Raw genomic sequence first — 22,439 nt, 5'->3', positions numbered from 1 at the left:
CACCATTTTGTCACAGTTGCAAGGCAGACAGTCATTTCTTGGCAAATTACACCTTCCAGCGGCACTGGTATGGTTGTTAAGCACTTGGGGTCTTAAGCTTGATGTCCTGAGTTTTACCTCTTAGGAGGTGTGTCATCTTAGGCAAGTCTTTATTTGCATCTCAGTTTCCTCATCACTCTAATGGAAATAATAAGACTATGGTGAGGGTTAGCTGAGTCAGTAGATATAAAGTGCTTAACACATGGCAGCATTGTAAGTAGCACTCAGTAAGTGTTGCTCTCCATGCTCATAATACACCCTTCTACAGCAGTGAACATGGACACACATAGAGGCTTACTCTGCTTTTGGTACATGGTCAAAAAAATGTAACCCCCCCATCTCCCTCCCACCAAAGGTCTGTATCCTCTCTTTCAAATTCCTCCTACCCTCCTGCCCACTCCCACACCCCCTCCCCTGGCCCCCGGCCCCAGTGTGGTCTGGATGGGCCCCACAGGGGCAGGGACAGGGACAGGACGTGGGGCTGTATCTGACAGGAACCTGAGGGGCTGGCCCGGGAGGGGATTGGGGCCCGGCTTCCTGCAGGGAGGATGGGCTAAGGCAGGCACACAGTGCCGGAGAAGATGCCCTCCTGGGCCCTCTTGGTGGTCATCTCCTGCCTCCTCCCAGCCCCCCAAAACATGGCACAAGTCACCAGCCAAGGTGAGGTATGTGGAGGGTGGAGATCACCTATACCCAGGAAGAGGGAGCCCTGGGAGGGGGATGTGCAAAGTAGGAGGCTCCCATTGGTCCCCGACTCTTGCCCACAAACACACCAGGGAGGACCCAGAGCCCAACTCACCAGCTATTCCTCAGATGCCTCCTTGCTGGCCTCGGACTCAGAGCCCCTGAACTGTTTCTCCCGAACATTTGAGGACCTCACTTGCTTCTGGGATGAGGAAGAAGCAGCACCCAGTGAAATATATCAGCTGCTGTATGCCTACCCGGGGTATGTGCTGCCTCATATATATCATATATATGTACCATGTATGTCCCACTCCCCTGGATCTGTCCTGTACATACCACAGCTGAGCCCCATTCCAGTAGCTTCCCTGCCTTTGGCGCTATCAGAGGACTCCTCCAAGTACATGCCCTAAGTAGCCACTTAATGAACAGATGTGCTTTGGATATACCCAGCTCACACCCTCTACATAACCCCTAATCCCACCCAGGCACTGAGAAGAAAAATGGCAGTATTGGAAATAGAACTTGGGTTTGGGCCCAGACCTGGGTCCTCAGGGCTGAACAGGTGGCCGTGTAGGTAGGATGGACTTCTCCTGTGCCCACAGGGAGAAGCCCCGTGCCTGCCCCCTGAGTTCCCAGCGTGTGCTGCCCTTTGGAACCCGGTACGTGTGCCAGTTTCCAGCCCAGGATGAAGTTCGCCTCTTCTCTCAACTGCACCTCTGGGTGAAGAACGTGTTTCTGAACCAGAATCTGACCCAGCGGGTGCTCTCTGTGGATAGTGTGGGTACGGACCATCCTCCTGTCATCCTGGCCCCCCCTGTTTGCTGCCCTCAGGCCAGCTCCTAGAATCAGACTGAGCTGTGCTCTTTCAAGACAATGTGGATGTCCCCCCACTACCAGACCCCCAGAGGCACCTCAAGACCCCCTTCTCATTCCTCTTAGCCTCAGCATCCAGAGCTAGACTTCATTTCACACCAGAGACACCCTGACTTTCCCATCATTAACCTATTCATTGACTCACTAATTCATCAGTTACAGAATACCTACCATGTGCCAGGCACTGTGCTAGGTGAAAAGGATGCACAGATGAAGAGACATCCCTGCTCTTGAGGAGCACTGAGCCTAAAAAACCTGCAGTGAGGTCACTGTTCTGAGGACAGGAGAACAGGATAAGGAGCCTCCCTGCCTTGCCCCAGGGGCTGCCCTCAATCCAGCCTCCAGTATCCCCTCTCCACAGTCCATGGGTTGAGCTGTAGACTGTGGCCCCCAAAGAGTTCTCACGTGCCCTGTCTCACCTTCAGGCTTGCCAGGTCCCCCCAGCCTCATCAAGGCCATGGGAGGGAGTCAGCCAGGGGAACTTCAGATCAGCTGGGAGGTCCCAGCTCCCGAAATCAGTGAATTTCTGAGGCATGAACTCCGCTATGGCCCTAAGGATCCAAGGAACTCCACTGGTCCCACAGTCACACTGCTGCTGTCCACAGAAACCTGCTGCCCAGCTCTGCGGAGACCAAACCTAGGCCCAGCTCCGGACCAGTCTCCATGTGCTCAGCCCATGATGCCCCAACAGGATGTACCAGAGCAGACCCCCACAACTAGAGAAGTATCCTGGCCTTCTTCTGCTCCACCTCCTGATCTCCTACCCACAATTTTGCCCCCAAGAAAGGATAGGCCATACTTTGGGGATTCCAGACTGGGTTGGTCCTTAGAGAGTTAGTATAGGCTCTGATTAGGAGCCATGTCTATTTAGGGATCTCCCACTTTGGGTCATTCATACCAACAAAATTGAGAGCTTCAGGCCTCCAAGTTAATGGGGATTTCCCTAAAAAGCCCTGCACTCCACCTGAAACCCACTGACCTGGCTCCCAGTCTGTGTGCATATCTATCCAGTGAAGAACTGAGTGTCTCTCCACAGGCATGTTGTGGGGCTTCAAATATAAGGGGTGGAGGCTCTCTTGGCTGAGAGGCAGACCTAGATTCTGAGGCTGGGATTCTTCTCCCAAGGCTCCATCTCTGACAGTGAAGGGTGGAAGCTGCCTCATCTCAGGGCTCCAGCCTGGTAACTCCTACTGGCTCCAGCTACGCAGCCAACCTGATGGGGTCTCCCTCCGTGGCTCCTGGGGATCTTGGTCCCTCCCTGTGACCGTGGACCTGCCTGGGGATGCAGGTGAGTCAACAAAGGAATGGGGAGATGGGGAGGAGATAGAAAAGATCTCTAGAGAGCCCTGGGCTCGATATGGAAGCTCTGTAAACCATGGTCCTTCCTGATGACCTCAAACTTGCCACTGGACAGAATGAACTATGTTCAGGGAGAGAAGACAGAATAGGAGTAAATGTTCCAAGTTACGTGTGTAAAGATGATCTGGACACCCTATAGAGTAGGAGCACATGGGCTCTGATGGGACTTCCTTCTCTGACCCCAGTGGAACTTGGACTGCAATGCTTTACCTTGGACCTGAAGAATGTTACCTGTCAGTGGCAGCAACAGGACCATGCTAGCTCCCAAGGCTTCTTCTACCACAGCAGGGCATGGTGCTGCCCCAGAGACAGGTGAGAACTGAACTGCTGACTGAGCTTGATATCATGGGAGAGAAGCACAGCCTTGCAGAAAGAAGGGAGAGATTGTCCTGGTCCTCTTCACTCCCCTCCCTTGTCCGCCAAACCAAACAGCCTCCATGCTCTCATCCTCCAATGGGTATTGTATCTTTTCAACCTCTCTTCATACTCGCTGGGAATGCCTTGGTTTCATGCAGCTTTAATCATGTCACCTGGACCATTCCAACAGCCTACATTCTCATCTACCTCCGATTTACCCCCCATGCTGCTGACAGACTGACTTTTGTTAAACTCAAACTTTGCATGGCCTTTCCCTACTCAAATATGTACTGCAGCTTTTCACTATCTATCAGATCCAATCAAAACTTCGCCTGGCCTTCAAGAATTTCCACCAAACACCTCACTGACCTGTCACTTCCTTCATATCAAGTATATAACCAAGTCTTACTGATTTTACCTATTAAACATCTCTAGAATCTGTCCACGTTTCTTCTTCACTGCCATCATCCTAGTACAAGCCATCATCATCTCTCACTTAGACTATTGAGAAGTCTTATTAACTGATCACTTCTTGGATCCTCCAAAACATTCTCCACACAGGAGCTGGAGTGAGTTTTTAAAAGTGTAAAACATAGGGACTGCCCTGGCGGTCCAGCGGTTAAGACTTCGCCTTCCAATGTAGGGGGTGCGGGTTCGATCCCTGGTCGGGGAGCTAAGATCCCACATGCCTCGCGGCCAAAAACACCAAAACATAAAACAGAAGCAGTATTGTAACAAATTCAATAAAGACTTTAAAAATGGCCCACATCAAAAGAAATCTTTAAAAATAAATAAAGAAATAAAAGTGCAAAAATAAATACAACATCCTCTGCTTAAAACTCTTCCAAGGTCCACAGCTTCCATTGATCTTAGGACAAAGAAGAGAACACTACTGTGGCCGTGTAAAGTTCTAAAAGGCTCAGCCCCCACCAATGCCTTCAGTTTCATCTTGTACTATGCTGCCTTCTGTGCTCTGTGCTCCAGTACTGGCCTATTTTTGTTCCCCCCTACCTGCCATGTCCCCTCCTGCCTCTGGATCTTTGCACATGCTGTTTACCCAACTCTCCTATCTTTACTTAACCTTTATTTATCCTTCAGATCTCAACTCAAATGTCACCTCCTCAGGGAGCCCTCCCCTGACCTTCCTCCTTAGGTCCAATGGCACTATTATACATCCTTGTTGTACCACGTACCTCTCCTTCTTAAATACTTATGATAGTTACAATTTTACATTGATACCTCACATAGTTTTTTCTTTTGGCTGCGTTGGGTCTTCGTTGCTGCACGCGGGCTTTCTCTAGTTGCAGTGAGTGGGGGCTACTCTTTGTTGCAGTACGAGGGCTTCTCATTGCAGTGGCTTCTCTTGTTGCAGAGCACGGGCTCTAGGCGCGTGGGCTTCAGTAGTTGCGGCACGTGGGCTCAGTAGTTGCAGCACGTGGGCTCAGTAGTTGTGGCTCGTGGGCTTAGTTACTCTGCTGCATGTGGGATCTTCCTGGACCAGGGATCGAACACGTGTCCCCTGCATTGGCAGGCAGATTCTTAACCACTGTGCCATCAGGGAAGTCCCATGGTTATTTGATTGATGACAAAATTCTGTCTCAGAGCTCCAGTTGAGAAAGGCTGATCTTGACTAGACATGATCCATGAGGGCAAAGTCAGTGTCTGCTTTTACTCACCAATATGTTCTCAACTCACACGGTGCCTGGAATACAGTAGATGCTCAGTAAAAAAAAATTGTTGAATGAATGAATAATGAAAAAAACCACTATTAACAGTTTTAATGTATTCTTCCAGATTTTATATGCATTTACATATGTCTATACACAATATTCAATTTTCAATATAAATTGGATCACATTATATGTATGATTTAGTAACTTACCTTTTTACTTAAAAATATGTCTTGGAGATCATTACAAAAAGATGTAACTCATTCTTTTTAATAACTGCACAGATTTCCATAGTATGGAGGGGCCATGAATGGATCAAAACGTGGCAAAACTGAATTCACATATTCCCTACCAAAACCTGCTCCTCCTCTTCTTGTCCATCCTGCTATCAAATCAGTTTTCCACCCTGAGCTTCTGCCATTTCTACACCCTCCATATCCAATCAGAAACGCTTGTCATTTCTACCTGTACAGTATCCCTTGAATCCATCTATTTCCCTCTACCCCAACTACCACAACCCTACTTTCAGATCCTCATAACTCTGCATGTAAAATACCTGCATGTAAAATTGTCCTAATAAATTTCTCTGCTTCTAGTGCACCCTCACAAGTCCTCTCCTACAAACTGCAGTTAGAGTGACTTTCCTAAAGTACAAAGCTAATTATGACAATTCCTGTTTAAAATCTTTAAGTGTCTCCATCATTACTGCAAGATTAAGTTTACGCTCCTTAGAAAGGCAATAACGCCATCCATGACCTTGGTCTGCTCACACTTACCACTCCCCACCAGACCCTCTATGCTAAAAGCATTCTGCACCACTGAGAATTTCCCCCAGAGTACCACATCTCTTATCTGTGCACAAGCATGTGCCTGGGATGTCTGTCTGTCCCCTTTGCCTGTCCTGTTTAGAGTCCAGGACTCAGTCTAAGCACTGCCTTGCACGGGAACTATCCTCTGACTCTCCCCATCTGGGTTAGATGATCCTCCTTGATATTCCCAAGCCAGCCCGTGCACATCACAGAAAAATATCATCTGTTTGTTTTTCTACCTTTCCCATTGAAATGACAGGTCCTTGAAAATTATTCCTCTGTGTATTCATAGGGCCTATCACAGTGCCTGGCACATAGTATCAATTATTTGTTGAATAAATTAGTAAACATAAAAATATATAAAATGATAAATAATTTTAGTAATAGCTAGTCATTTAGGGGTTATAATCAGGAAGGAGACAGGATTTACTTGTTCAATAAACAATTCGCGAAGGCGACTATGTTCCAGGCACTGGGGATAGAGTGACAAAACAGAAAAGCTTCCGGCATTGTTGGGGCTTCCATTTTAGTCGGGAGAAGGGAAGAGGGGGTGAGAAACAAGTAAAGAAATAAAGGAACAAGGTTATATGATAGAGACTAAGTGGGAGGGTGGGGGAGGGGTGCTAATTTCACCTGAGTGGTCGGAGAAAGCCTTGCCAAGGACGTGACAGGTGAGCTGAGATCCAAGTGGCAAGAAGAAGTGAGTCACGTGAGATCTAGAGGCAGGGCAACCCAGGGCAAGGTGAGCTGCAAAGACAGTTCATCTGGCACATCTGCTGCACAGAGAGAAGGCCTGTGTGCATGAAGGGTGGTAAACTGGTGTGAGAATTGTAGGAGATGAGAATGGGGAGGGGGGGAGGAACTCAACCGTATGGAGTCCTATAGGCTCTGGTATGGAGTTTGGATTTTATTCCAAGGGGGATGGGGAGTCCTTGAAGGATTTTAAGCAAAAGAGTGACATGATATGATTTACATTTCGAAAAGATGTTTCTTTGTGCAATTAAAAAGAAGTAAGAGTGGAAGCAGGATCACCAGTTAGAAATTTGCCTTAATCCAGGCAACGGATAATGGTTTCATCTAATGCAGCAGGGGGTAAAGATCAAAATAAATGGACAGATGTGTCAGATATTCTGGACATTATCAGATCAACATTTTGGATCTGGTTGCTGTGTGGAGAGTAAACTGAAGGGAGTGGCAGAAATGGAGGCAGAAAAGCCAGTAGGAGGCTGTCGTAATAATCTATTAGTAAAATAACATTTAGAGGTGACTAAGAGGGCCGCCTGATGAGAACAGGTTAAGAACATGTTTTCCTCCAGAAAGATGAAAGCTCTTTAATCTCTGAAATAATACCATTCAAAGTAGGCATTATTAACCTATTTCACAAATGAGGAAACTGAGGCAGAGATAAATCAAGTAATTTGCCCACAGTTATACACCAATAAGCCAAGACCTGAACTCTATAGCCCATATGCTATTTTCCTATCTCATCTAGCTCTTTTCTTAAGAAGAGGCTGGACACCAAAACAAACCTCAGAAAACCAAACATTATGACACGGGAGAGAAAGCCCTGTAGGCCCATCCAAAGAACAAGTTAGATTATAATCCAGTCCCCTGTGGGATGGGGGATATGAGGATTAGTCTCTGAGGCAAGCCTGATTCAGTGACTCCATGGGACTGATTCGTAGGGACCCCGTCTGGGAGAAGTGTGAAGAGCAGAAGAAAAATCCAGGATCACAGCCCTCCCAGTTCTCCCGCTGCCACTTCAAGTCACGAAATGACAGTGCTATTCACATCCTTGTGGAGGTGACCACAGCCCAGGGTGCCATTCACAGCTACCTGGGCTCCCCTTTCTGGATCCATCAGGCTGGTAAGAACTTTCTCCCCTTCTCCTCCCACATAGTTCCCACCTCTACCATATCTGACCCCATGCCCAGGATCACCAACTCTGATACTTCTGACCCGTGGCCCTGGTGACATGATGTCTCATGCACAGAAGGGCTTAGGCCAGTCCCTGCTGACGTCCCTGTAGTGCTCATTCCCACTCCAAACTTACACTGGAGGGAGGTCTCCAGCGGGCAGCTGGAACTGGAATGGCAGCATCCATCACCCTGGGCAGCACAAGAGACCTGCTATCAGCTCCGATACACAGGAGAAGGCCATCAGGACTGGAAGGTACAGTCAAGGAACAAATGCCCCCAGACCTCATAATCAGGGTATCCCTGAGTTTCACTGTATCTGTTATCAGGAGTGAAGGTGTCTGTGTATTCACGTCTGAGCTTGTTTATCTATGTTTTATCTGATTCAGCTGGTGTCTTAATCTCTCTTTGGCATCTGACATGCTGACTACTCCTATTTAAAATTTTCTCCTTCCTTTGCTTTTGGGATATCAGTCTCTCCTGATTCTCGTACCACCTCTCTGACTGAACCTCCTCGCTCTTTTCCTGGCTCCTCCTTTCTACACTTCCTTAATAGGTTGTGCTTCCAACAGTCCCATCCTAGACTCTTTTCTCCTCTAGATAAATATATACGCTCTCCCTAAGTGAGTGCTTCAACTCTGTGGTTTCAATGACTATACGTTAACCATCCCAAACTTATCATTCCAACACCCATATGAGAAGGAACTTCTATACCATAGGTGAATTACGTAAATTTTTGAAGTCTCAGTTTCCTCATTGGTGAAATGGGGATAAAGCTATGTACTTTCCAGAGTTACAGTAAAAATTAAATATATAAATATTTAGCATACTGCCTGGCAGATAGAAGGTGCTCAATATTCATTAAATATTAGTTTCTTTACTTTTATTCTCATTCACCACATGTATATACAACTTCAGACTCAGTATATCTAAAACTGAACTCATCTTCTTCCCCAGACTTATTTTACTTTTTTACTGAAGTATAAGTTACATAAAGTAACACAAATCTTAAATATACCACCAATTAATTTGTACATGTGTATACAGCCATGTAACCATTACCCAGATCAAGACAGAGATTACTTCTAGCACCCCAGAAGCGGCTCATGCCCGCAGGTCACATACGCATACCCTCCAAGGAAACCACTACTCTGACATTACCACTCATAATTTCTGACTGTTGTTGAACTAATAAAATAGAACCATACAGCATTTCTTCCTCAGACTTACTTCTCCTGTTCCTTGTCTCTGACAGTGGCACCAACACTTACCCAGTTACCCGAGTCTGGAATTATCTTTGACTCTTCTCCCTTTTCCCTTCCCTCTATTCATCAACAAATTAGTTGAGTTAATTGCACTAATCGGCCTCATGTCCCTACTACCGCTGGCTTAGCCTCACCTTTGACCATCCAGCCGGCCCATGCATGCTCTCAGTACACAGAACACTCTGTAACCTCCAATCAAGCAACTCAGGCAGCATTACACTCTTCTTGGTGCTCCCGTGGTACCTTACTTATATCATTATTATTGCACTAATTATTTCTTGTAACTATTTACTCGTTTGGGTGTCTTACTCTTCATGTTTGCTAACTGATCAAGTTAATAATGTCTCCCTGCTTGTACACACGATTCTTGTTCCCTGTGCTTGGAATCTCTCCTCGTACCCCCAGCACCTAGCACAGTGCTGGCATCCTCTACTCAGAGGATGTCATTTGTGGCCTGGTCTACGTGGCTCCGAGTATCTGAGCGTGTCCGGGGTTTCCATCGGCCGACCCGGTCTGGTGCGTGCCTGGTCACTGTGTGTGTACCAGATCTCTGTCGGTTTATCGTATGTATATGTGTCAGGATGAGTAGTAGTCTGTGTAGATGAGTCTGTGTGACGGGGGTGTACCGCGCCAGGCTGGGCGAGGCCGCAGGCAGGGCGAGGCTCTCTGTCCTGGTGTCCTCTCCAGCCAGCTTCCGCCGGGATGACCGTTTTCTGCCAGCGAAGCTCTCTGGGGGAAATCCCCGGGGACTCAACGCGGTAGGATTTCGGTCAAACAGATGCCGAGTTCTAGAGGCCCCGACGCCGGCCCACCCGGACCGGGAGCCTGACCACCCGCCCGCTTCTCCTCTGCGCAGGTGCTGGAGCCGCCTCTCGGGGCCCAGGGAGAGACCTTAGAGCTGCGCCCGCGCTCCCGCTACCGTGTACAGTTGCGCGCCAGGCTCCACGGCCCCACCTTCCATGGGCCCTGGAGCGCCTGGTCCGACCCAGTGAAGGTGGAAACCGCCTCCGAGACCGGTGAGGGCCGAGCCAGAGCAAAGGCGGTCAGCGCCTGCGCGAGCGGAGGGGCGCCGGCGCAGCGAGGGGCGGGGCCGCTGCCGAGCCGACTTACCCGGCGACCCGGGGCGGCGAGGGGTGGGGCCTGGTGGACCGGGGAAGGGGGCTTCTGCCAGGCGTGGCCCCCCGAGATCTGACTGCTTTTGTCCATTAGCCTGGATCTTTTTGGTGACCGCTCTGCTCCTGGTGCTGGGCGTCAGCGCCCTCCTGGGCCTGCTGCTGCTGAGGTGGCAGTTTCCTGCGCACTACAGGTACCGCTCCGGTCAGGCGGGAGACGGGGCCGTGGTCCGGGCGAGGCCAGCGGCCTCTAAAGAAGCATACCCGCGTCACTCTATGTCACCCGCTCTCCGGACAGTCCCACATCCACACCTGTGGCGTCAGCTGCTCCCAGCGCGTCTTCCCCGGGAGTCGCACTGCCTTCTTACACCCTAACATGCCCACTATACGGGACACCCCAAACAGGCCCACCTTCTGACTCCTCATCTCAGTAACAAGGCTACTGTCCCCCTGTCCCCCAAGCCGGAACACTTAGGCGCCACCCTCGCCCTTATCCAGTCTGGTCCGGTCATTCCACCTCCTAAAGCTCGCTCAAACAATAGCCCTCTTTCTCTAGCGGTACAGGCACTACCTGACTCACCAAAACGGAGCCCCTTCTCCCTCCCGTCTAGCCTCACGCAGCCATCAGAATAATCTTTCTAAAACTGCACACGTGAACTTGTCACTCCGCCTCCTTAAGTCACATTATTAGCGCCCCAGGATAAAGTCCAGACGCTAGAATGACAAGGAAGGCTGTGCAAAATCTGGCCCCTGCCAGGATTTCCACCCTCCCACCATGTGCATCAGCCTTGCCAGACTGTTGGTGATTTCCTCCCCAAGTCAAGAGATTCTACTTCTCAGTGCCTTTGCGCATAATGTCCCGTCTGCCAGGAATATCCTCCCTGGATGACTAATACCCATTTATCTATAAATAACTTTCTTCCCCAACTCCTAGGAAACCTTTCCTGACCTTCCCCTATTGGCTACTTTCTTTGTGCCCCAATGCAGACTTCTTCCATAGTACCAGAAGCATTTTACTGCATTCATTTCTTTATCTGTCTTCCCTATGCTTTACTTGGTCATCCTTAAATCTATAGCACAGGGCCTGCTAAATAGCACACACTTAAATAAATGTTATTAATGAATGACTTGTTTATGTGGGGAGACTAAGGCTGAGGAGAAATGTCATTGGAAGTTATAAACATGAAGGACAGAATCCATACCACCTCAGTCCTTCAGTTGGTAACATCTCTCGATTCTTGAAGACTCAGCTCAGAAGGTAACTCCTGCACGTGGCCTCTTTAGATGACCCTAGGCTAGATTAGATGCCCCTCTTCTGTGCTGCATCTCTCCTTGAACATGTCTTTGAGCTTTTAATCCACTCATATGTATGAGCAGACCGCAATGCAGCCTCTATGCAAGTAGACAGCCCAACAAAAAAGTTGGGAGAGAGGAGGGAGGTGGTGCTGCTGAACCAGGCGTACTCAGTTCCTTTTCCCCAATTTACCAGATACATCACTCCTCCTTCCCTGGAGAGATATGAGTGAGGTCACAGAAGAGGCCTGAAATGTCGTTCAGCTAAAGTCCCTCCATGTGGAAATATGAGCCTAAGGAATTGGAGGTTCCCCCAACATACCTTAATCCACGTTCTTCCTGGAGAGACCACCTTCCCCAGTAACTTAATAAAAGCCCCATTGGTTCTCTCCATTCATTCATTCAACTAATTTCTTGAGAACCTATTATGAGCCAGACACTGTTCTACACCCTGGAGCTACAGGAGTGAGCAAATAGACAAACTCTTTGCTCTCATGGAGTTTACATTCTCGTATATGTGATATATATAAGGATCTAATAAATACACAATAAGTCAAGTGCTATAAAGAAAAGTAAGCAGAGCAGGAGACAGAGAGTGATGGGGAAGGGAGGTGGTTCTATTTTAGGGCAGTCAGGGAAGCCCTCTCTGTCAGGACGACGTCTGAGCAGAAACCTAAATGAAGTGAGGGAACAAATCAAGTGTTCCAGGCAGAGAGAACAGGAAGTGCAAAGGCCCTGAGGCAGGAGTGTTTGAGGACACTCAAATCCCTTTTTTGAACCTCCGCACTGCTGAGTTCCCTCCACCACCAGAGGTTTCCTTTTCACCTATGCTCCACTACCTTACTTTACCACCTTGACTACACTGTTACCTCTCCAAGCTTGCTCCCCCACCTCACTGCCTCCCCCCACGGCCCCCCCTCAGGGCTCCCCTCCTAACTCACTCCCACAACTCAGTCTCCTTCTCTTCCTTCTCCTCAAGGAGCCTGAGGCATGCCCTGTGGCCCTCAGTTCCAGACCTGCACCGGGTCCTAGGCCAGTACCTTAGGGATACTGCAGCCCTGAGTCCGGTGAGTGCACCCCTGCTCTCCACCACCCACCACCAGCCCTGTGTGGAGCTGGATCCTTGCCCTACCACACAACTTTTCCAAGGCCCTTGCCCACCAGCATACCATCCCTGGGCCCTACCTCCAGCCGAACCCTCCTTTCTACACAATCCAGGTCCTGCTCCCACAGGACCTGCTCTAATCCAGACCCCTTCCCCCCCTCTCCCATCTCTCCCAGCCCAAGGCTGCAGCCTCAGATGCCTGTGAGGAAGTGGAACCCAGCCTCCTTGAAATTGTACCTAGGTCCTCAGAGAAGACTCCCTTGCCCCTATGTTCCTCCCAGGCCCAGATGGACTACCGAGGATTGCAGCCTTCTTGCCTGGGGACCATGCCCCTGTCTGTGTGCCCACGCATGGCTGAGACAGGGTCCTACTGCACCACTCACATCGCCAACCATTCCTACTTACCACTCAGCTGCTGGCAGGCCCCTCGCTCCCAGTACCCTGGACACATCCAAACCCTCTAGTTCTTCCTTCTGAACTTCCCTACCCACCCCATCCCAACAACACAACCATCTCAGACCTCACATCCTTCCCGGTTGTCTACCCTCCTAGCTGGGCTTCATAACACTGATCTTTCAGTACTGCTGCTGACATAAATCCAGGACAAGGCTCATTTGACTAAGCCCCTCTAAATTTCACCCCCTTTCTCTCTCTTCTTTAATGCCAAACTCCTTGAAAAGGAGTCTCCACTTCCTGACTCCCATTTGCTCCTCAGACTACTTCAATTCATTCCCCTACTACCACTCTGCTAATGAAACTACTCAGGCAAAACTCACCTCAAATTTTTCTCATCACAAGATCCAATCAGATTTTGTTAATTCTCAATCCATTTGATCTCTCTGTTGTCATTTGTCATGGTGACTACTCATTTCTCCTTTAAATTCTCTCCTCCATGGCTTGCATACATCACCATCTCTCCTGGCTCTGCTCCGGCCTCTCTGAGTATACTAATAGTTAAGAGCATAAGCTCTGGAGTCAGAGCTGGGTTCCATTCCTGTCTTTCCCATTTGCTAGCTGTATGGCCTTGAGCAAGCAAAGTCTTTGAGCCTTAATTTTCTCATCTATAAAACAGGGATAATAACAGAACCCCATAGAGTTGTAAAGAGCATTTAGTGAGATAATCTAAGTAAAGCACAGTAACTAGGACATAGTAAGTGTTTGATATGTCTAAACTATGGTAATTATTCCTTCCTAATCTTATCCTGGAATCTCTTCCACTCCTTAATTACTGCAGTCCCTCAAGAGTCCATTCTTAACAGTCTCCAATCCCATCGGCTCTCATTGCCTTTCCTATATGCTGACCATTCCAAAGTTCTTATCTCCAGCCCAGACCTCTACTACAGCACCTGTAATGGTTTATGCAAGTAACCGTTTACATGTCTGTCTTCTGTTACTAGATTGTGAGCTCCTTGAGGGCAAGGGCTGTGATTTATTTGTCTTCCCTCCAACCCCCACCCCCCAGCACCTGGAGTAGTGCTTGGTGCATGGTAGCAGGCCTTCAATAAATGTTTTCTAAATGAAGGAAATCTTTCTGGACAATGCCGCCTTAACCCCATGCCTCTCATCCTCTCTGCCATTCATATGCAGCAGTAAATGTGCTTAGCCATTCTGATTATGGATTCCCCTGACCCATTCAAATTCTCAAACAAACAGTATTTTTTGCTGACTCCAAATATACCCACTGTGTCAATCAGGGTCTTGGCAGAAATAGATGACGCACTCAGTCTGGGTATCTGGATGAGAGTTTAATAAAGGGCATATTTATAAAGATGAGGCAGGATTTAGGAACACCATCAAGGAATAGTGCAGTAACCCGGGGCTAACAACAGCTGGGAGCGGGTACCCACCGCACCCCACCCTGGGCATCGAGGGGTAACGGGAGAGAGTAGTTATGAGACAGGGAGAGAGTAGCTACAGAGAGGGCCGCCTGGCAGGAGCTGTGGCAGAGAGCTACAGCCAACCTGTGGCGATAAGGCAGGGACGGAGCCAGGGGAACAAATAGCTCATGTCTGCCCTCCGCTTCCCCCAAACCTCACTCTCTGATCTCCTGATCTCCTCCATCTGCCCTAACAAAGTACTGCAAACTTGGTGGCTTAAACAACAGATGTTTATTATCTCTTAGTTCTGGAGGCTAGAAATTCAAGGTGTCAGCAGGGTTGGTTGCTTCTGAGAGCCGTAAGGAAGAATCTGTTCCATGCCTCTCCCCTAGCTTCTGGGGGTTTCCTGGCAATCTTCAGTGTTTGGATTGTAGAAGCATCACCTACACCTCTGCTTTCATCTTCACATGGTATTCTCCCTGTGTGTGTCTGTGTCCAAACTTTTCCAGTTTACAAGGACACCAGTCATACTGGATTAGGGCCCACCTAAATGACCTCAAGTCAACTAATTATACCTGGAGTGACCCTATTTCCAAGTAAGGTCACACTCTGAAGTACTGGGGCTTAAGTATGCAACGTATAAATTTTGGCGGGGAGAGACACAATTTAACCCATAACATCCTCCCATTGGTGGAATACAAACAGAAACCAGAGCCCAAGGGAGTCCATTGACGCAGGCCATATGAGTCAGCCTCACAGGGCACAGGGCAGAGTAGAGGATGAAGAGTGGACCTGGATGGGACAAATGGATGACATCCGGTATACTCACTTTCCATAATTCCTTCCCCAAGCCACGTTCAAGGCTCCAACTCTACTCCTAGGGACTCAAAACTAGGATTGAGATCCAAACCACTGAACCTCCCACCTTTACACCGATTCAGCCATCATGTCCTGACCCCTTATACTTCCTAAATTCGGCCTCCTCTTCTCCATCTCCACTGAGCTATTACTACCTACCTCTACCTAATATCTCTGCCTCCAGTCTCTCCCCCTAAATCCAACCTGTATGTTGCCTCTAGATTGATCTTCCTGTTCATCTCACTCCTTGCTCACTCCTTACCTCTAAATCTTTAGCTTGACCCTTCAGAACTGATCTCGTTCTCTTCTACTATTTCCCCGTGTGAGGATTAACGGTGTTAACACAATGCCATGCATATAGTAAATAGTCAGTGTTTACAGGGTTATCTTTTTTTTTTTTTTTTGCGGTATGCAGGCCTCTCACTGTTGTGGCCTCTCCCGTTGCGGAGCACAGGCTCCGGACGCGCAGGCTCAGCGGTCATGGCTCACGGGCGCAGCCGCTCCGCAACATGTGGGATCTTCCTGGACCGGGGCACAAACCCGCGTCCCCTGCAGCGGCAGGCGGACTCTCAACCACTGCGCCACCAGGGAAGCCCAGGGTTATCTTTTTTTTTTTAATTAATTTTTGGCTGCATTGGGTCTTCGTTGCTGCGTGCGAGCTTTCTCTAGTTGTGGCGAGCGGGGGGCCACTCTTCGTTGCAGTGCGTGCGTGGGCTTCTTATTGCGGAGCACAGGCTCTAGGTGTGTGGGCTTCAGTAGATGTGGCACGCGGGCTCAGTAGTTGTGGCTCACGGGCTCTAGGGTGCAGGCTCAGTAGTTGTGACGCACGGGCTTTGTTGCTCTGCGGGCATGTGGGATCTTCCCGGACCAAGGATCAAACCCGTGTCCCCTGCATTGGCAGGCGGATTCTTAACCACTGAGCCACCAGGGTAGTCCCTACAGGGTTATCTTTATTTTTATCCCAACTGGGCTGTTCCACCCGCTGAATATCACCTATATTTTATTCCCTCCATGTCCTCTGCTTCCCTACATTCAGGTCCTTCCGGTGGGAGTTCCCCAATCCAAGCAGCTCCTCAGCCTCTAATTATCTATCTCTAAAGCCTTGTTCTCCTTCCCTCCAGCCTAAGAGGAATTAATCTTTCTCCCCTAGACTGAAAAAGCTGCCTGTGTTTTGTATCCCCTTTCTTCCTGGGCAAGGTGCTTGTTCTACCCTCTTCCATCTCCTTTGGCTCTTCACCTTCAAAGATGCATAGGCATCTTGATGCTGGCATTCCCTCCAGCTCCCATGCCCTACCCTCTTTTTCACTCCCAAATTTCTTATACAAGTAGCCCATGCTTGCTGCCTCCACATTCTCCCCACCCTTCTTTCTGCAACCCCTTCCAAACAGAACCCAAGCACCACCTCACCTGATCCCTTTCTCTCCAAGGTCACCGAAGATTTGTTTCCCAATAGCCAACTCTGACCTTTTCTGTCATCACTCTATTTGACCGTTTTGTATCATATTAGAATCCCTCCAACTTCAAGGTCCATGTCAGTTATAATCTCCACTGGCTTCTTTCATTCCTTTATTTTTAAATGTTCAAATTCCCTGAAGTTGTACTCTCATTTACCCTGTTGTTCTTTTCCTCTACAGTGACCCTTACACCAGAAGCTGCAAATTGCTCGCTATGTTCTGCCCTCAGAAATGTTTTGTTTGGCCCTTACCTGCACAGAAACTCACTGACTCCACAATGCCTGGCAGATAAAGTCCAAATTCCTTAGCTTAACATTGAAGGCCCTGACCAGCCTGACCTTTCTATGTCCTCTGGGGTTCAGGGACTCCCCATTTCCAACCCCAGGATATCTAACTCCTTGTTTTCCAAAGTAATTGGAAAGAGACAGCATGAATGCTTCAAAATTAAAAATAATAACAATATCATTTGGGTTAAAGGCCCCCAAATTTTCTCTGGCATCATCAGAGTTGACCTTAGGCTAATGATTGAAAACGCGATTTTTTTCTAGCCTCTCACTGGGGCAGTGTAGCATATGGTTAGATTGCTGAGGTTCGTTAGATAGTTTGGCTCCACTAATTACTATGGCCTGTATGCCTTTGGGCAAGTTTCAAACCTTTCCCTGACCAGGTTTCTTTTTTTGTAAAAAGGGAATAAAGCATCTGCTTTATGGGATTAAGGATTAAACGCAGTAATGTATGTAAACTGTTTAAATACCGCAGTTAGCAGATGGCCAGGAAATGGTACCCATGATTATTTTTATTATTGTTGCTTCACCTCTAAGCATATCATACAATTCACTGAAGTCATTATTAGAGCACGGATTGAATGGGAGTCAGGCCTGGACTCCTAACAACATGGGACCTCGGGCAAATCCTTTCTTGGGCCGCGGTTTCTTCACCTGTAAAATATGGGTATGTTGCTGGGATGGGGAGGGTGCACCATGTGCAGATTAGACTAGTGGATCTCTAAAATTCCTGACATCTCTAAAGCCCCATGGGGGTGAGCCCCTGTTTCCCTCGCAGGGCAGTCCAATCTTATCTCCCAGATAGGCAGATCTGAATCCTGAATCCTGATCTTTTTTCTTGACCGTAAGGAATTCACCCCTCTTTCAGCCTCATTTTCCTTGTTTGTAAAACAACAACAAACAAAACAGTTTTTAAAAACAAACAAATGAGCAACTTCCTTCCTATCAGTGTTTCCGCAGGCACTAAGCTAACAGTGGACGCTCCCGCCTTCTTTCTGCTTCTAAGCTGCTCAATCAACTCCTGCCCCGGCCTCCCTGCCCGCGGGCCGGCTGCCCGGCCGGCCACTGCATGTAACCTCCTCTAAAAAGGCTCAAGTGCTTTACGTCATTACGCCGAGTCCTGCACTTTGTATCATAAACACGATCCACAAGCAGAGTTAAGCGTGAAGGGCGGGTGCGGGGAGGCTGAGGAATGAATGGAAGCGACTGGGGAATGCACGCAGCTCAGGCCCCGCCCCCAGACGCGACGCGACGCGACGCGCCCAGCCCAGCCCCGCTTTCCGACACCTGGTGGCGCAGGACCTGCCTTTGCCTCTCTCCCACCCTTCAAACCCCGCTCCACTGCTGGACTCCCGTGAGATCTGCGACTTGCCCCGGAAGACCCGCCCCCTGTGCTGTGGAGGCCAATGGGCAAGGGCGACAGTTGCGACGGTTGGGTTTTGAAGGAGCCAATGAGTGCTCGGAGCGGAGAGTTTAAGAAGTGTAAATCCGCACTGCTAAGGCCGGTCTGGAATCGGAGTCTGCTTTGAGCTGACGGTGAGAGGCGGCTGGGCCGAGCGAACCGGGGTGAGGCCGCGGCCGGGGGTGCCGGGCTGGGAGGGGCTGCGGCCGGGGGTGGCCCTGTGTGGTCGGCTGTCCCAGAGCACGGTCGCCTTTCTTCCTCCGGGGCTCAGTGGGTAACCCTCCCCCTCCAGACACTCCCATGGCCCAGTTCGTGTTCGAGAGTGACCTGCACTCGCTGCTGCAGCTGGATACACCCATCCCCAATGCACCCCCTGCGCGCTGGCAGCGCAAGGCGAAGGAAGCCGCGGGGCCGGCCCCCTCGCCTATGCGGGCAGCCAACCGATCCCACAGTGCCGGCAGGACCCCGGGCCGAACTCCCGGTCAGTAGGGTGCGGCGGGACGCGGTCAGGAAGAGGGAAGGGCTGAGAACAGCCTTCACGACTGCTCCCATGGGAGCCTGTTGTGACAGTCTGACTTCCCTCTCCCTGCCCCAGGCAAATCCAGCTCCAAGAATCAGACCACTCCCAGCAAACCTGGCGGTGACCGCTATATCCCCCATCGCAGTGCTTCCCAGATGGAGGTCGCTAGCTTCCTGCTGAGCAAGGAGAACCAGCCCGAAGACAGTCAGACGCCCACCAAGAAGGTATGTGTCCCAGGGGGGCTTAAGGCAGGAAACCGATCTGTATAATCTGGATGATACCACCACCTCACCACCACCCTTATGTGCCAGGAGCATCAGAAAGCATGGGCTTTGAACCTGAACGGTTTTGATGTGGAGGAAGCCAAGATCCTTCGGCTCAGTGGAAAACCACAAAATGCCCCAGAGGGTAAGACCTGAAGTTTTCAGCTCTTGGAGGGAGGTGTCATTCCATCCCCAGGGCTCGGGATAGATGAGATGGCTCTTCCCACCTAAGACTGAGAGGAGTGAAGGTGCTTCTCTGGCCTTCCTGGTTAGGGGCAGGGGGAGGTGTCAGTTCTCCCAATGTCTAGACCTACTCCGTTGCTACAGGTTACCAGAACAGACTGAAAGTGCTCTATAGCCAGAAGGCCACGCCCAGCTCCAGCAGGAAGACCTGCCGTTACATTCCTTCCCTGCCAGACCGGATCCTGGACGCCCCTGAAATCCGGAATGACTACTGTAAGTGCAGCCTTCTCCCTGACCGGTGGATGGAGAAAAAGGGAGAGAGAGGGACTAGGCAAACTAGAAAGCTCATGCTCTTCCCTTCCCCCTCTGGCAGACCTGAACCTTGTGGATTGGAGCTCTGGGAATGTACTGGCTGTGGCTTTGGACAACAGTGTGTACTTGTGGAGTGCTAGCTCTGGTGACATCCTGCAGCTGCTGCAATTGGAGCAGCCTGGGGACTATATATCTTCTGTGGCCTGGATCAAAGAGGGCAACTACCTGGCTGTGGGCACCAGCAGTGCTGAGGTGCAGGTGAGACTTGTCCCTGTGCTGCAGCTCTATTGTTCCCCAGAACAAGACCCCCAGGGACCTTGCCCAGCAGGAGGATGTTAATGCCAAGCCCTGGTCTTCATGGTCTTCTCTCTCTGTAGCTATGGGATGTGCAACAGCAGAAACGGCTTCGAAACATGACCAGTCATTCTGCCCGAGTGGGCTCCCTCTGTTGGAATAGCTATATCCTGTCCAGGTTAGTGGTTTTTGCTAGTCTGTTACAAAATCAGTCTATGATTTTGGCCCCCTCTCCCCGGACTGTACACCTCTGAACTGAAGCAGCTCTGGCCTGCTGGTGGCGTTTGGCACTGCTATAGGACCTGATTCCCTTCTTTCCTCCTGCAGTGGCTCACGCTCTGGCCACATCCACCACCATGATGTTAGGGTAGCAGAACACCATGTGGCCACATTGAGTGGCCACAGCCAGGAAGTGTGTGGGCTGCGCTGGGCCCCAGATGGACGACATTTAGCCAGTGGCGGCAACGATAACTTGGTCAACGTGTGGCCTAGTGCTCCTGGAGAAGGTGGCTGGGTTCCTCTGCAGACATTCACCCAGCATCAAGGGGCTGTCAAGGTGAGAGTGGGGCTGGGCTGGGCCTCTGCAGACTCTCACTCAGAACCTCTGGGGACATGGGATGGTGGCATTGGACTGGGTTAATCTGTGAGCCCTATAGCTCTGTGTCTAGCTCTAGTACCTGCTGACCCCAACTTTTTATCACACCTAGGCTGTAGCTTGGTGTCCCTGGCAGCCCAATGTCCTGGCAACTGGAGGGGGCACAAGTGATCGACACATTCGTATCTGGAACGTCTGCTCTGGGGCCTGTCTGAGTGCTGTGGATGCCCATTCCCAGGTAGTCTTCCTTATTCCAGCCTCTCACTCCCAGATGCGATCTTAATTCTATATAGCCTTCTGGGCAACCATGTCCCCTCCAGTGGCTTCACCGATGCTATACCCTGATGGTTTCCAAACTTCTAACTCAGCTCTCACTCATGAGCTCCAGACCCACATTTCCAACAGTCCACAGAGAGCTTGTCTCTAACGCCATGTGCTATAGGTGGCACCACCCTAATATGTCCCAAATTAAACTTGTCACTTCTCCTTGCCTCCCTGAAATGCATTCCTCATCCTCCTATGTTGTTGTGAGGGACACCACTCAGAAATCTGAAAAACCTAGAATCTTTCATCCTCCCCACCTAGTCACCAAGATGTCTCAGTTTTACCTCAGAATATCATTTACACGTGTCCCCTCCCCTCAGCCTCATCCTTCTCCCCGGTGGAGGCTCACAGCACTGGTCTTTTCATATCTCTTCCAGTCTGTCCTCTTTTCATATCTCTTCCAGTCTGTCCTCTACACTGGTCTGGGTGGTCTGTTTCTGTCCTCTTTAAACCCTGCAAGGGCTCCCTATCACCTACAGTATATAATCCAAATGCTTTAGAGGCTCTTGCTGGTGTGTCTCCCTGCAAGCACTGCAGCTTCCTCTTGCCACCCCCTTGCCCAGCACATGCAGCCTTCATTCTAACCTTGGGCTCAGGTTCAAATTCTGGCTCTGCCTCCTACTAACTTAACTTGCATGTGATCTTAAGCAACTCGCTGAACTTCCTTCTGCTTGATTCCTGATCTGTAAAGTGAATAACAGTTATAACTCTCCAAAGGCTTTTGTAAGGACTACAGTCATTCAAGTCTGAGTCCGTAGCACCTGGTAGGGTGGCTAACACCACGGTGGACTTGGTTCTGATTTGAGTAGTGTTGGCTCTATGTACGTCATGCCCATGCCATTCCCTCTCCACAGGTGTGCTCCATCCTCTGGTCTCCCCACTACAAGGAGCTCATCTCAGGCCATGGCTTTGCCCAGAACCAGCTGGTTATTTGGAAGTACCCAACCATGGCCAAGGTGGCTGAGCTGAAAGGTAGGTGCTAAGTGACAGAAGCCAGAAACAAAAGGGCACGTATTGTATGACTATTTATATGAAATGTCCAGAAGAGGCAAATGCAGAGAGGGAGAAAACAGATTTATGGTTGCTAGAGGCTGAGGGGAGAGGGTAATGAGGACTTTCTTTATGGAGCGATGAAAAAATTCTGGAATTACTGTTGTGATGGTTGCACAACTCTGAATATACTAGGAACCAATGAACTGTACACTTTAAAAGGATGAACTTTATAGTGTGTGAATTGTTAATTATCTCAGACTGTTATAAACAAGTTCTCAAAATTGGAAGGCTGTAGGTATCTACCTTCACTTGCACTGCTCTCCCTTCTTCCCTCCTCACGCCCCAGGTCACACAGCCCGGGTCCTTAGTCTGACCATGAGCCCAGATGGGGCCACAGTGGCGTCAGCAGCAGCAGACGAGACCCTGCGGCTGTGGCGCTGCTTTGAGTTGGACGCTGCCCGGCGGCGGGAGCGGGAGAAGGCCAGTGCAGCCAAAAGCAGCCTCATCCACCAAGGCATCCGTTAAGGACCAACTCAGCTCAGTTTTTTGCCTTTTTTTTTTTTTTTTTTTTTTTTTACTTTTCTAATAAAGTCACGTCTCCCTCTTCTCCTGGCATGACCTCTGTCCCAGCAGCCTTCCCCGGGGCTCCTCTCTACTG

At 49.7% G+C, this 22,439-nt stretch overlaps 2 protein-coding genes across 4 annotated transcripts; both read left to right on the top strand.

The window, feature by feature from the left end:
* The first annotated feature begins 485 nt into the window (after nucleotides 1-485).
* MPL (MPL proto-oncogene, thrombopoietin receptor) lies at nucleotides 486-17,722 on the top strand. The gene is made up of 11 exons (XM_089894771.1): nucleotides 486-985; nucleotides 1,326-1,504; nucleotides 2,022-2,320; nucleotides 2,722-2,884; nucleotides 3,141-3,267; nucleotides 7,477-7,658; nucleotides 7,785-7,963; nucleotides 9,829-9,988; nucleotides 10,182-10,278; nucleotides 12,357-12,444; nucleotides 12,659-17,722. Exons 1-11 carry the CDS (start codon nucleotides 621-623, stop codon nucleotides 12,944-12,946), a joined length of 2,127 nt encoding a protein of 708 aa, XP_089750897.1. The 5' UTR covers nucleotides 486-620; the 3' UTR covers nucleotides 12,947-17,722.
* Nucleotides 17,723-18,327: 605 nt separating this feature from the next.
* CDC20 (cell division cycle 20) lies at nucleotides 18,328-22,423 on the top strand. 3 transcript variants are annotated; one of them, XM_022575470.3, is made up of 11 exons: nucleotides 18,328-18,431; nucleotides 18,590-18,778; nucleotides 18,893-19,041; nucleotides 19,129-19,225; nucleotides 19,408-19,536; nucleotides 19,637-19,833; nucleotides 19,953-20,047; nucleotides 20,197-20,425; nucleotides 20,577-20,702; nucleotides 21,643-21,760; nucleotides 22,128-22,418. In XM_022575470.3, exons 2-11 carry the CDS (start codon nucleotides 18,598-18,600, stop codon nucleotides 22,304-22,306), a joined length of 1,500 nt encoding a protein of 499 aa, XP_022431178.1. In that variant the 5' UTR covers nucleotides 18,328-18,431; nucleotides 18,590-18,597; the 3' UTR covers nucleotides 22,307-22,418. The 3 variants fall into 3 exon arrangements, with proteins under 3 accessions (XP_022431178.1, XP_089750795.1, XP_030615800.1); XM_089894669.1 differs by having other exon boundaries at nucleotides 18,340-18,431; nucleotides 18,569-18,778; nucleotides 22,128-22,423; XM_030759940.2 differs by having other exon boundaries at nucleotides 18,377-18,461; nucleotides 22,128-22,421.
* Nucleotides 22,424-22,439: the final 16 nt, after the last annotated feature.

The sequence above is a fragment of the Delphinapterus leucas genome, chromosome 1 (assembly GCF_059928025.1).
Source record: "Delphinapterus leucas isolate spDelLeu-1000000601 "Yukka" chromosome 1, BTC_Dleu_Yukka2, whole genome shotgun sequence".
Classification (NCBI taxonomy): domain Eukaryota; kingdom Metazoa; phylum Chordata; class Mammalia; order Artiodactyla; family Monodontidae; genus Delphinapterus; species Delphinapterus leucas.
Note: the sequence above shows the minus strand (reverse complement) of the source record. Positions and strands in the feature narration are given on the sequence as shown.